At 44.6% G+C, this 14,049-nt stretch overlaps 1 protein-coding gene across 1 annotated transcript; it reads left to right on the top strand.

The window, feature by feature from the left end:
* The first annotated feature begins 5,002 nt into the window (after positions 1 to 5,002).
* Selenok (selenoprotein K) lies at positions 5,003 to 12,370 on the top strand. The gene is made up of 4 exons (XM_038350174.1): positions 5,003 to 5,398; positions 8,535 to 8,625; positions 11,031 to 11,114; positions 12,280 to 12,370. The coding sequence occupies exons 1-4, from the start codon at positions 5,380 to 5,382 to the stop codon at positions 12,368 to 12,370; spliced, it is 285 nt and encodes a 94-aa protein (XP_038206102.1). The 5' UTR covers positions 5,003 to 5,379.
* The last annotated feature ends 1,679 nt before the right edge of the window (positions 12,371 to 14,049 follow it).

Raw genomic sequence — 14,049 nt, 5'->3', positions numbered from 1 at the left:
ACAATTTTGAAAAAGAAAAAACTTCAATGAGGACTTAGCACCCCTAAGAGGCAATCATTACTTACACCTCTACTGGTTTACTGTGGAAACCGAGACCAATACATCCCTTTTGTAACTACTGCAGTCTGCATCAGTCGCTGGAGTAGCTAGAGCAAGAAGGATGCAAAGGTTACAAAGTCACCATTTGAGCAGCTATTTCTCCTTTAGTAAGAAAATTTGGACCAGTTGTTTACCTTGTTGTTGTGACGAAAGCAAAAGAAAGGGTTGATTTGGACTCACACTGTGGGACACAGTCCACCACTGTGAGGGCGTCAACCTCAGGAGCTTCCGGCAGCTGCAGCTCTATCCATTGCATTTGCAGCCAAGGAGCAGAGAAATGCCCATGCTCAGCTTGCTTTCAGCTTTCTTCAGTCTGGGACTTCAGTCCATGGAATGGTGCTGCCTACACTTAGGGTGGGTCTTCCCCTCAGGTACCCTAATTTAACACTCCCTCATAGGCATGACCCACCATGTTCCCACCGTGGCTCCAAATCTCATCGAACTGACTATCAGCATTAACCTCCACAGAACCAGAAAGTTAAGGCTAGATACTTAAGATGATTTTATTTTGAGTGTATGAATGCTATGGTGTTGAGGTGACACTGAGGTCAGAACAGGACATTGGATCTCATGGAGCTGTGTCACCGGTGGTTAGGAGCCACCTGACGTGGGTACAGAGTAGTGAAATCGCCTGCTCTAGCTTCTGATTGACCTGTCTCCCTGGCCAGGGACTGCTGCAGAAATAAGGTAACCCACTTCTGAGACATTCAGAAGGGTTTTGCTAGGGTAGCTAGAAGAGAAAAACTGGATAGCTCTCCTGCAACTTGCATAACGGAGATACATTCAAATAGTTTCTAGAAAGATCTGCCTTTCTATAACAAGCATACTCTGGTTGACTGCATCTCAGGGTGATATCTCCACCTGTGGGGAAAGTTAAGGTCACAAACTACAGGACGAAGAAACTACATCTCTGCATGAGGTCTTTATGACTTGGTTTCCTTACCTGTAAAATGGGAATAGTAAGAGAACCCACTTATTAGCATTGAGATAAAAACCATTCAGAATACTGTCCGGCACAGGCTGTCACACAAACACTGCCGTTGTGGTGATAACTGAATGAATAAATCTTTCTAGAAGAAGCATGCAGTCACCAACAGGAGCAGAAGAGAGGAGACGCCACCAGGGAACCAAAGCAAAGCTCCATCCTGAAAGGCCCTGTGCTACATCTAGTCTGTATTGTCAAAGACTCTAAACCACAAGGTGAGGCAAGCAACCGCGCAAGATTTTATAAAATGCCCATGGCAGTCAGCAGGTCATGAAGGACAAACAACTGTTTCAGCTATTTGTCCAGGTCATTCTGTTCAGGCAGCAAGTGAAGTAACAGTTGGCAAACAGGCAGTACAAGCAATGCTTTAAGCAAATCACTAAATAAATCAGTCTAACAAATGGTTTTTTTTTACCTTATTCTACTTCACCTTTTCTGTGTTGGTCCAATAATGTCCTTTTATGAGAACAGTCGTGTCTATTAGGAATTTACTTTAAACTATAAATGTGAGCCATATATGTAGTGTAAATTTTTCTAGTAATCATATAAAGATGTAAAAAGATAAAGTTACTTTTAAAAAAATATTTTTTCTGGTTTTGAGGTGGTCTCACTGCTCTTTCAGATGACCAGGGTTCAATTCCCAGCAATTCACATTGCAATTCACATTGCAATTCACAACCATTTGTAACTCCAGATCCAGGAGATCTGACTCTCTCTTCTGGCCTCCATGAGCACCAACTATGAAGACTTACAGAGAGGCAGAACACCCATACACATTTAAAACTGTTTAAGTTTAGAGCTGGGCATGGGGGCGCATGCCTTTAATCCCAGTACTCAGGAAACAGAGGCAGGTGGATCTCTGAGAGTTTGAGGTTAGCCTGGTCTACAAGAGCTAGTTCCAGGACAGGCTACAAAGCTACAGAGAAACCCTGTCTCAAAAAAAAAAAAAATCTTTAAGTTTAATCAATTCTTCAAAGCAAGACAGACATATTCTCAGCAAATAAAGTAACATGTTGTAAGTAACATGTTTGCAAGTTGAGGAAAAATTTAGGAGGACTGGACTAGGCACATCTGAAAGCAGACAGTGCCTTCAACCCTGAGCCCTTTCTCCAACCCTGTAGTAAACTTTTAGCAGGCAGGAAATGTTCTCATCAAGAGGATGCTTGCACGTGAGTAAGAATTCAGGAAAACAACGGTCTATTAAGGAATTAGAAGTCAGAGCGAATACGTGAATGTAAGCAGCAAATAAGCTCTATCAAGGCAACCAGCAACAGACCAGGGCGATGTTTGGCAGGTGGCGGCTAGAAAGGCTAGAAGGAAATTTGTAAGGCTGAAAGTAACATGGACGGGAAGGGAGGGAGGGAGGGAGGGCTTAGTGGAGATAGCTCCTAGCAAATCACTCATTAAGACTTGGAATAAACTCTAACTAAAGGAATGAAGAGTCCAGACGTCAGGAGCTGGTGTTTGCTCCCTTCTTTGTGTGCCCCCTGGTGCTGTGTATAGAGACAAGGTCTCACTCTGTAACAACTCCTGGCCTGGAACTATGTGGCCCAGACTGGTAGGACTTTTAATCCCTTGGTATTTACTGGGGACGTCACAGAACTACATAATTAAGTTAATAATTTCATATTGTGATACGAAGTATGGCTAAAATGACCGGAGAGGAGAAGTCAAGGAAGGACATTCTGAAATGAGGCCGCGTCAACCGACAGCTAAGGATGAAAGATGCTGAATGGGCAACGAGTCAGTTTGTCTGGTCCAGAAAGAAAAGGTATATGCAAGTTTGGGAAAATGAAAAAACTTGGGGTATTCACAAAGCTTAAAAAAATATTGCCAGAGTATGCTCTGGGCGGGAATGTGTAGCAGGAAGCTAGAGGGGCCCTTGAGGGTCCTGGTCCATCAGTAGCCGATGACAGGGACCTAGACTGTAAGAGCAAGGGGAAATTGCTACAGTTTAGAGTCTAACGGATTAAAACAAATCATTGCTACTGCAATTTGGAGAACAGCTTAAGTACGACAAAAGTATAAGCTGGGATTTCTGTCCGAAGGCAACTGGAGGACAGGAAGCAAGAGATTAGCATGATCCAGCTCAGGACTAGAAAGGCCCTTGGAAAACACCACTAACCAGGTGGGGGAGAAGGCTCAGTGAGTAAAATGACGGCTGGGCAGATACAAGGGCCTGCATTGAGATTCCCCAGGATCCACATAAAAGCCAGGTGTGGTTGTATACAACTGTAACCCTGGCTCTGGAGGACGAGACAGGCAGGTGGCCAGAGTTCTCTAGCCAGTCTAGCCAGTTGGCCAGTTCCATGTTCAGTGAGGACAATATGCCAAAAATTAAGGTAGAAAGCAATTGAGAAAAACACCCATCAACTCTGGGTTCCACAAGCACCTCTCTCTCTCTCTCTCTCTCTCTCTCTCTCTCTCTCTCTCTCTCTCTCTCACACACACACACACACACACACACACACACACCACAAAGGAAAAATACTAACTCTCCCTTCAGTATCTTAACAAAAATGATCCTCTATGATTGGACCATAACAGTCTCAAATGAAGTGAAGGATATTGGTTGTTCTGTCCTATTACACAATTTTTGGTGGGGAGGGGATGCTTCCTCCCAGAACAAGTATTTAAAACTCTGTCAGTTCTAGGTATTAGAATAGACTATTTGTGTGTATGTAGACAGGACGTCACTATGGAACAGAGTGTACTCATGTACAGGCAAATATCACCAAACCTCACTCAATATATCTTTGTTTTAGATGGGGCTCGCTATGTAGCCCAGGCTATCCTGGAACATCCTATGTAGACCAGGCTGAACTCACAGACTGACCTGCCTTGGCTTCCTGGGCACTGGGATTAAAGGCTCAGTTTAAAATGCTTTCTTAACTAACATTGCTAAAGCATCATTGGTTCCAAATCTTATATATTTTCCTTTTAAAAGGGGGATGGAGTTCTTCCACAAATGACATGGAGCATGAAAACTAAAAAGAAAAACAAAATAAAGCAAGGAAAAGGGAAGGATGTTAGCGCCCTACAGTAGAAACAACAGTCGTGGCGTATCATGCTTATAGCAGAGAAATAGTCTAGGAGCCGGAGCAGCAAGGAGTATCATTCACATTTACAGACGCCATAGGACCGCCTTCTAACGCATATGCCACTTCAGCAATGTTGACAGAGAAAACTGTCACTCTGTAGTTGATTTCATTTCTCCTAGTTTGGTCACTAGAGCTATTAAAAAGTTCCACTTCTTTAATCCCAGCACTGGGGAGGCAGAGGCAGATAGATCTCTGAGTTCCAGTACAGCCTGGTCTACAGAGTGAGTTCTAGGGCAGCCAGGGCTACACAGAGAAACCCTGTCGGGGTGGGGAGGATCAAAAGCAAAATAAAACAAAAAAACAAACAACAACAACAAAAAAAAAACACAAAAAACAATGCTACTTCCCGAATTCACCCACCCACCCCCCTCCCACAAGTACTGGGATTAAAGGCGTGGTCTACAAAGTGAATTCCAAGGCAGCCTGGGATACCAGCACCATCTCAAAAAACCAAACAAACAAAAACAAAACAAAACAAAGCCGGGTGTGGTGGAGCACGCCTTTAATTCCCGCAGGCGGGAGACCGAAGCAGGCCTGTCTTTGAGTTCAGGGCCAGCCTGGTCTATAACGTGAGTTCCAGGCCAGGACTACAGAGTGAGACTTTTTAAAAAGCGAAACAAAAACCACGTCTTGTGAACTCAGCAGAAATCCTGGTTTAAAGGGAATAAATACGTCCAGAGGGGACCTATCAGTGAGTTTCCCCAAAGCCTGGTGCTGGGGTTCTTCACGCTGGAGCCAATCACCTCAGGACCTGTGCCTTCCACACCATCAAATAGTAACACATCTGGAAAGCTGAGGAACTTCCGGCCGCCCAGGATCTCCGAGTCATTGCAACACCTGACCGCCTCGCTGGCCCAAACCCTGCGCTTATCTACCCACTAGAAAGCGACTTCCTGTCGGTGGGGCCGTGGCATCGAAGACTTCACCACTAAACCGGAAACATAAAGAGAAAAGAGGCCCCTCAAACAGAGAAGCTTAACGTCACACCCACCCTCCTGCCAGGCACGGCTTCCACGCCAGCGAAACTCACTTCCGCGATTGGGCGGGACTTCCGGTCTGGACGCGTCTCCCCACAGCCAATGGGCGCTGCCCACCTCTAGCCTGTCTCCTAGTGGCCTGTGACGTCAAGGGCGGGGCGAGAGGCGAGTTGAGCTGGTCTCCCCGGGCGTCTCGAAGCGGGCACCCGGAGGGAAGATGGTTTACATCTCGAATGGTGAGTGAGGGCCTTCCCGTGGGGTTCTTCAGTCCTAGCCCACCGGGTCCCGCACATCGCTGCCCGGTGGCCGGGAGGAAACGGAGGCGGAGGGACCCGAGGCGCATCCCGGGCGACCCGGACTGCCATCCCGCTGGGTGGTCTCGGTTGGTCACGGACCAACACGATCACCGGAGCCCCGCGGGCCTCAGCCTCCTCACGTAGCGAATTTCCGACTTTGGATTTGCGATTGTGTTCTTCTCCGGCGCGAGTGTTCTTCCCCGGTAATGACAGTGATTCTAACCCGGCATCCAGAGAGCTTTTGTTTGGGGCCACTGTGGCAGCATTCTCTGCTTGCCACCGCATTCATCTCTGTAACTGTCCTGTTCCGATAAAATTTTACTATCCCAGGTTTTCGGATGCAGGCTGAGACGCTCCCTCACTATCACAAAGGCAGTGAATGACTTCGGTCGAATTCGAACTCAGGCTGGCTCCAGTATTACCATACTGCCTCTATAATGTGTAAAATAATCGCAACGACGACAATAAGGCAGAACTAGCACGAACATGAAAAAAGTTTTTGAGACAGGATCTCACCTTGTAGTTTTGTCTGCCCTGGACTCACTGTGTATGTCAGGTAGAGATCCTCCTACCTGTCTTCCAAGTGCTGGAATTAAAAGATCGCACCCCCCACGTCAGGCAAAACAAAAGTTTTGATAGGTTTCCTCCCCTAAGAGGGTAGCTAGTTCCAAACTCAAGGTTTTGCCCCAGTTTGAAAGAACTTGGGGGGCAAGTCTCTAATTAAATAGAAAATCCGAGACAATTCACAAAGAAACTTAGAAGAGATACTGCATGTCTGGGCCACATCAGTGCCAGAACCTGTGTGATGTATGTGGAAATCCTTTGTGCAATCCTGGAAGCCTCTCTTGCGTCCCTGGAAGTAGGTGTGGTTTTATTTGATTCATCTGTGTACGTCCAGAGATTAAGGGATCCAGGAGGATTCTGCTGGCGGGGTGCACTTTAGAATTTAGGAGTGCAAAGAGCCCTGTGGAGTGGCGGATGTGCAGGTAGTTCTTTAGAATTGCAAAGGGATAATTGATGGCCTCCAGCTGGATCCATCTTCGAAGGACTGAATGTATCAGTACTTCATTGATGATTCTTATGCCAGATGATGCCTCTTATCCCAGTGATAGTGAACTCTGGACTAGTTTTCCTCAGAAGCCGGCATAGCAGAGCTGGGCACTCACCCTTTGATTGTCTCGCCCTTTTCTTCTCTGCCTCACTGAGATTAAATCCAAGTGAACAAATGAAGAAGCTGGTAAAGGAGAGAGAAATAAGCCCTGAAAGAGGGATGGGGGAAACTGGCAAAGCCCGTCAGATAATGGGGAAGACAGGTGCTTCAGGCACAGCTGTTCCCTGCTTTTATCATATGGATTCAGTTTTACTTGTGATAAAGAAGAGTCTGTTATTTGACTCAAGAGCACAGTATTACAGAAAATGCTGGGTATTTTAATAAAGAACATGTTAACTTCCTGTCAGTGCTTGGACCATATAGACTCTCTGTAAAGAATTTTATCAAAATAGCTACTCTAAAGGTCTGTGTATCTAAATAACTTTTTGTACAGGCGAGAGACCTTGGAAGTGGGAAGAGAAATTCTCTGGACACCTTTAAGAAAGTAGATGTTGTCACTTGTGTTGGTGCACACCTTTAACCCCTAGGTAGCACAAATTCTAATTGTTCTTAATAATAAAAACTTGAAGTCAGCTATCAGGGGCTGAACACTGCAGGATCAAAGAAGCAGAGTGGCCAGCCTCTGAAGTTCTTACCTCTCCAATTCTCAGACCAAAGAGGCGATCCTGGCCCAATGAATTTTCAGACTGCATCCTCAGCTGACTCTGCGCTCCTGTCTATTCCTCTCTCCGCCCAGCCATATCACTCCTGTCTCCACCTCCCTAGTGCTGGGATAAAAGGCATGGGATCCCAAGTGCTGATATCATCTTTGTGTGAGCTCTGTCTCTCTTTTAGACAAATTCAATCTTGTGTAGCCCAGGGTGGCCTAGAACTCACAGAGATCCGTCTGCCTCTGTCTCCTGAGTCCTGGGGAAATTAAAGGCACTGCTCTCTATGGCTAACTAGTGTGGCTAGCTCCGCACTCTGATCTTTGGGCAAGCTTTCTTTGTGTAGCAGCCCAAGCAAAATGTCACTACACTCCCTACACTCTGGAGGCAGAGGTAGGCACATCTCTTGAGTTTAAGGCCACCCAGGGCTACAAAGTGGGGCTCTATCTCTAAAGAAGAATTGGAGGCAGTGTAAGCATCTCAACCAAACCATTGATTTTCTTCAAAACTCTTGGAAAAAAGATGTTTGTATACTTATGTTCATAGTGCCATGATTCATAATAGAATACTGAAATGTCCTTTGGCAGGTGAATGGATTATAAATATATATAATGGAATATTGGTCAATCTTTTTAACAGAAAGAAATTTTGTTTTGGCTGTCATATGGCTAAACCCTAAATTATGCTAATTGAAGCAAGCTGATCACAAAAGATGGACGTGGTTTAATTCCTTTTGTGAGATTCTACAGTAATTTACAGAGGCAAAAAAGATTGGTGGTTTCCAAGGGTTACAGGGAAGAAGTCATGGAAGCCAAAGTTGAAGGGGTAGAATTTCAGCTGGGGACCACCAAGTAGTTTTGGAAGTACGCAGTGTGGTGTTTGTGGGTGTGCTCATACAGCTGCGCACTCAAAGATGGTAAATGCTGCAGACATACCGCCAAGGGATGGACTCTAGATCTCAGAATACCGCCCAAGGGATGGACTCTAGATCTCAGAATACCGCCCAAGGGATGGACTCTAGATCTCAGAATACCGCCCAAGGGATGGACTCTAGATCTCAGAATACCGCCCGAGGGATGACTCTAGATCTCAGAATACCGCCCAAGGGATGACTCTAGATCTCAAAATACCACCCAAGGGATGGACTCTAGATCTCAGAATTTTACTTCACTCACAACGGACCTCTCATGTTGACTAATTTGAAATAGTGGGCAAATTAAAACCTGAGCTTATTGATTAAGTGCAATGCTAAGTTGTGGGCTTGTGGCACTTACTCTATTATTATTATTATTATTATTATTATTATTATTCTCTCTAGGACAAGTGTTGGACAGCCGGAATCAGTCCCCGTGGAGATTGTCTTTTATAACAGATTTCTTCTGGGGAATAGCAGAATTTGTGGTTTTTTTGTAAGTATAAAAACAGTTAGTTGCATTATACTTAAGCAGATCAAATTACATTACGATGATTGGTTATCTTTAAACATTTCATACATGTATGCCATGTATTTTGATGGTATTCATCCCCTTTTCCTCTCTACCTACCCCATGCCATCCATGCCCCTTCATTCCCTTCTTTCTCTTATTTTTATGACCCACTAAGTATATTTACTGCTGCCCAAATGGGTGTGGGCCCATCCCCGGGAACGCTGTCTGGGACCACACCCCCAAAGGAAACAAACGACTCTCCCTCCCTTTAGCAATCATCAGATGTCACAGCTCTTGGGTTAGGAGTAGGGGCTCGTGTGCTCCTCTCCACATCCATGCTCCACTATTGCCTGGCTTGATCCTATGCAAGCACCCACAGGTTTGGAGAACTCATAGGTGCAAAATGTGTAAGAGACATGTTTTGTCCCTTCTTCCAACCTCTGGCACTTAGACTCTTTTCTCCCCTTTTTCCATGTTGTTCCCTGATCTTTGGGAGGAATTGTGTGATACAGATACCCACTCATGGCTGAGCGTGCCGTAGACCAGCCGCGAGTCTCTGTATTCATAGGTCTGCTGCACAGAGAAGCGAAGGACTAATTTAAATAGCTTTACAGAGTAGAATTAAGGCTTCTTATGATTATAAATATCATGTTGAATTAGTGAGCTTGACTGTGCCTGAACCTCTGTGGTAACCTTGTCAGCTTATAGCCAGATCTGTCCATTCTGCTGTCAGATTGCTTTTTGGTTTTTGGGTTTTGTTTTTTTGTTTGTTTGGTTGGTTTGATTTGGTTTTGCCTTTGAGACCAAGTGGTACTATATAGCCCTGAATAATTGGTTTAGTGTTACATAGAGAGTCTGAGTTGGCCTAGAATCCATTGTAATCTTCCTGCCTTAGCCTCCTAAATATTGCAATTCTAGGAATGTACCACACTCCTGGGTCTGAACACTTAATGAAAGATTAAAGGTCAATAATAGAAGAAGAGACAAACATTTAAACTGGCCAGTCATGTCAAGCAGTTCCTTATTTAAGGGTTATTTTTCTGTTTTACCTTTTGTCTTTTACAGGCTGTTTTTTTTTTTTTTTTATCAAAATTACCAGTCAGTTACAAGTCTTTTTTATCCTGAGTTTGTCTGTCTCGTGGTTACAAAGTTGTAAGGAGCAGATGTGGGAGAATAGCCCCTCCCTTCATACAGTGCTGTGCTGGCTACTTTTATGTCAAATTGACACAAGCTAGAGTCATCTGAAAGTTATCAATCAAGAAAATGCCTCCGTAAGATTGGCTGTAGGCAGGCCTGTAGGGCATTTTCTTAATTAATAATGATGTGGGAGAGCCCAGCCCACTGTGGATGGGGACATCCCAGGTTCTATAAGAAAGCAGGCTAAGCAAACCAGTAAGCAGCACCCTGCCATGGCCTGGGCATCAGCTCCAGGTTCCTGCCCTGCTTGAGTTCCTGTCCTGATTTCTTTCAGTGATGGGCTACGATGTAGACGTGTAAGCCAGATAAACCCTCGCCTCCCCGGTTTGCTTTTGGTCATGGTGTTTCATCACAGCCACAGGAACCCTAACTAAGACACGCATAAGATCAGTAACTGTTTTCCTATTACAGGGAACGGTGAGATGAGTGTCAAGGTGTGCATCAGGGGAAGTCACCCGAGAAGGGACAAGATAAGACCCTACCTTGAATTTTCCAGTGCAAAACATTTAATGGCTTTTAGAAATCTCATCTAACCTAATTGTTTGCTGTTTTGTCTTAGTTAGCACTTTTAGAAAACTAGGCTAGGTGTGGTGGCACACACTTTTAATTCCAGCATTCAGGAGGCAGAGACTGGCAGTGTTCAAGGCCAGCCAGGGCTGTGCACAGAAGACCTTGTCTTTAGAAAGAAGGAGGAGGAGGAGAACAACAGAAAGAAAGTTGCAGTTTTTGGTATTCTGAGAAACTCAATGTCCTCATCTCTTCCCTCCTTCGGGGTGATTTCAGGTAGGCTATTGGCAGGGATTGCAGTCTTGGTGACTGTAAGATACTGGAAAACCAGAGACCGAGTCAGTGGGGGTGATGGCTATAAACTACTGAAAAAAAAAAAATAGATTCTGTTGAAACCTAACCGGAAGGATGAAAGCAATGGGGACTCTGGTTTCAGGCTGCTACGGGAGTCACTAGCAGACGAGAGGTGCGGGGACGGTAGCTTTGGCATCGCATGTGGCTCATCCTGTTTTCGACATACTTAGCTGGATGTTGTCCAGCTAGATATGGCCAGCAGGAAGTGTAGGCTTGAGCTAATAAGTTGGGTTAGTCTCCACTCACGGAGATGATAATTAAAGTCATGGCAATATACTTGACAATGGTGTCGAAAGTGATACCTCTGTTGTTTCTGCCCCTTGTTTCAGTTTCAAAACTCTGCTTCAGCAAGATGTGAAGAAGAGAAGAGGCTATGGAAGCTCGTCCGGCTCCAGATACGATGATGGAAGGGGGTGCGTGTGGCCTCTCTTGCTGATGAGTATTTCTCCTGTGTGTCTTCTTTTTCTTATTTTAGACAGAGTTAGACTTAGAGAAATTAAAACATTAAATCCCATTTTACAAAATCAACAAGTTACTATGAATTAAAAGTCAGGTTGCCTCTTGTGACCAGCAGAGCCAAGCTGGCCAAACTATGATACATTTTTAAACATACCATGGAAAAGCAAAAGTAGAGGCTGAAAACTAATGGCCACCCTTCGGATCGAGAGACTTCAGGTGCGGTCTGAATGTGCAGCTGCCAGCGCCCAGTGGAGATGGGGCGTGGCGCTGGGCTGGGCACGGCTTTACTTAGCAGCTGCCGTTCCCTGGCCTTGTGTCTGATCGTAAGTGTTTGGATTTTTGATTCCTGACTTAGAGTTCATTTCTCCATTGCTGGGGAAAAGAAAGCATTGATCACAGCACCTTGAGCAAGGAAAGTTTATTTCAGGTTCATCCGGGGAGGTCAAAGCAGGTATTGAAGCAGAGACCGTGGAGAAAGGCTGGCTTTTGACTTGCTTCCTTTGGCTTGCTTAGCTACCTTCACTATACACCTGGGCCTACCTGTTCCGGAATGACACCATCCACAGTGGGCTGTTAGCAATCAGCAATCAAATGCACCACCAACATGCCCTGTGGGCTGGTCTGATGGGGGCAATTCCTCAGCTGGCACTCCATCTTCCAAGTGTGTCAAGTTGGCCGCCAAGATTACCTACCACACGTAGCACACTGTAGTTACTGTTTTAACATGGTTGTGCGCCTTTTGTGTTTTGAGGTAGGGTTTTCTTTATAGCCTGCTCCTGGCTACATTTCCTAGGCTGGCCTTTAACCTCTGATAATTTTCCTGCCTCAGCCTCGCAGATGCTGAGATGGCACTTAGAGGCTACCGTGCTCATTTTCCTGTGTTTAATTGAAAAGGGTGTAGTCTTGTGCTTAATGAAAAGAACCAATTGACCAGGTGTGGAGGTGCAGGCTTTTAAGCCCAGCTCTTGGGAGGCAGAGGCACACAGGATCTGAGTTCAAGGCTAACCTGGTCTTTATTGCAAATTATGGGCTAGGCAGGATTACATAGCAAGACGCTCTATAAAAAGAGAGAACCAACTGAAGCTGGATTTACCAAACAGTAGATATTTCTTTTATTAGGCCACCAGGAAACCCTCCACGAAGAATGGGTCGAATCAATCATCTTCAAGGCCCCAGCCCTCCTCCAATGGGTGGTGGATGAGGAAGGTAACTTAAAATCTAAAATTATTTTTGCAGGACTTTATTTGAAAATGCCTCCTTAGGAATATTGTGTTCAGGAAAACAGAAGTTGTAGAGGGATTTTTTTTTTTTGGTTTTGTTTTTTGTTTTACATTTATTTTTATTTTATGTTTGCCTGCATGTAAGTGCATTGCATATGTGCGTGATACCAGAGAAGTCCAGAAGAGGGCGCTGGATCCCCTGCAATTGGAGTTTTAGGATTTTGTGTGTGTGTGTGTGTGTGTGTGTGTGTGTGTGTGCACATTTGTGCTTGGGTGCCCATGGAAATCAGAAAAGAGAGCTGAGTCCTGGAAGGGGAATTACTGGTCTTGGTAAGCCGCACCCAACTCTTGTTCTTTGCAAGAGCAGCAAATGCTCTTAAATGCCAAGCTATCTCTCTAGATAGAAGTTGCATATTTTATACGTATTTTATTATTTAGAAAGATATGTCTTAATTTGTAGTTGTTTGTCTTTTACACTTTAGGGGATCCAACACCCAGCTCCCAAATAAATAAATACACAGACTTTTTTCTTATGAATGCCCGCTGCCTGGCTTTAGCTTGGCTTGTTTCTTGGCCCATCTATCTTTTGACTCTGGGCTTTTACCTTTCTCTATTTCTGTTTATCTTCTCTTTCCTCCTCATTCTGCGTCTGCTGTGTGGCTGGGTGACTGGCCCCTTGAGTCCTTCTCCTTCTTTTGCTCCGTGATCTTTTTCTCTTTTTCTCCTTCTATTCTCTCTGCCTGCCAACCCCGCCTATCCTTTCTCCTGATTGGTTATTCAGCCTTTTCTTTGTTTTGTTTTGGTTTTTGGTTTTTCAAAACATGGTTTCTCTGTAGCTTTTGGAGCCTGATCTGGAACTCGCTCTGTAGACTAGGCTGGCCTTGAACTCACCAAAATCCATCTGCCTCTGCCTCCTGAGTGCTGGGATTAAAAGTGTGCGCCACCACTGCCTGACAGCCATTCAGCTCTTTATAAGACCAGTCAGGTGTTTTGGACAGGCAAAGTAACACACCTTCCAGAGTTAAACAAATGCAACATAAAAGAATGCAACACATCTTTGCATCATTAAAACAAATGTTCTACAGCATAAACAAATATAATACATCTTAAAATAATATTCTACAATATTAATTCTTGAGAATTCATTGACTTTATTATCAAAATATCAGTCGAGAAAAGATTTTGTTTTATTTTGTTTTGTTTTCTTCCCTCCTTTCTTTTGGACTTTCCTGGCTGCCAGCCCCCTTCATTCTTCCTACCCCTCAGGCATTTCATGTTGACGAGTGTGTGTGTGTGCGTGCATGTGCGTTCCAGTGTAATAAGCATGAGCTAATTGTTTCACCATCCTTTAGGTAAACGTCTGCTCTGAGAAGCAGACAACTAGACACACGTGTGTGTAGAAGGAAGCCACCACGAGAAGAGCAGCTCATGCAGGAGAAGATGGTGTGTGTCTAAACAAGGACTGTTCTGTGTCCTCACAGATGAATGAGGTCGTGCTGGGAATTCCCTCTGCAGGATCTGGCCTGACTGACATGCAGTTCGATAAATGTACATGTTTGTCTCCTTATCTTTTTGTATAGTTTACTAAAGTGTTAATATAGTTTTAATAAGTACATATTTTTAGGTTGCTAAACTTGATTCCTCATCTTTATATGATTAAACCCAGAAT

Source organism: Arvicola amphibius, chromosome 12 (assembly GCF_903992535.2).
Source record: "Arvicola amphibius chromosome 12, mArvAmp1.2, whole genome shotgun sequence".
Taxonomy (NCBI): Eukaryota; Metazoa; Chordata; class Mammalia; order Rodentia; family Cricetidae; genus Arvicola; species Arvicola amphibius.
Note: the sequence above shows the minus strand (reverse complement) of the source record. Positions and strands in the feature narration are given on the sequence as shown.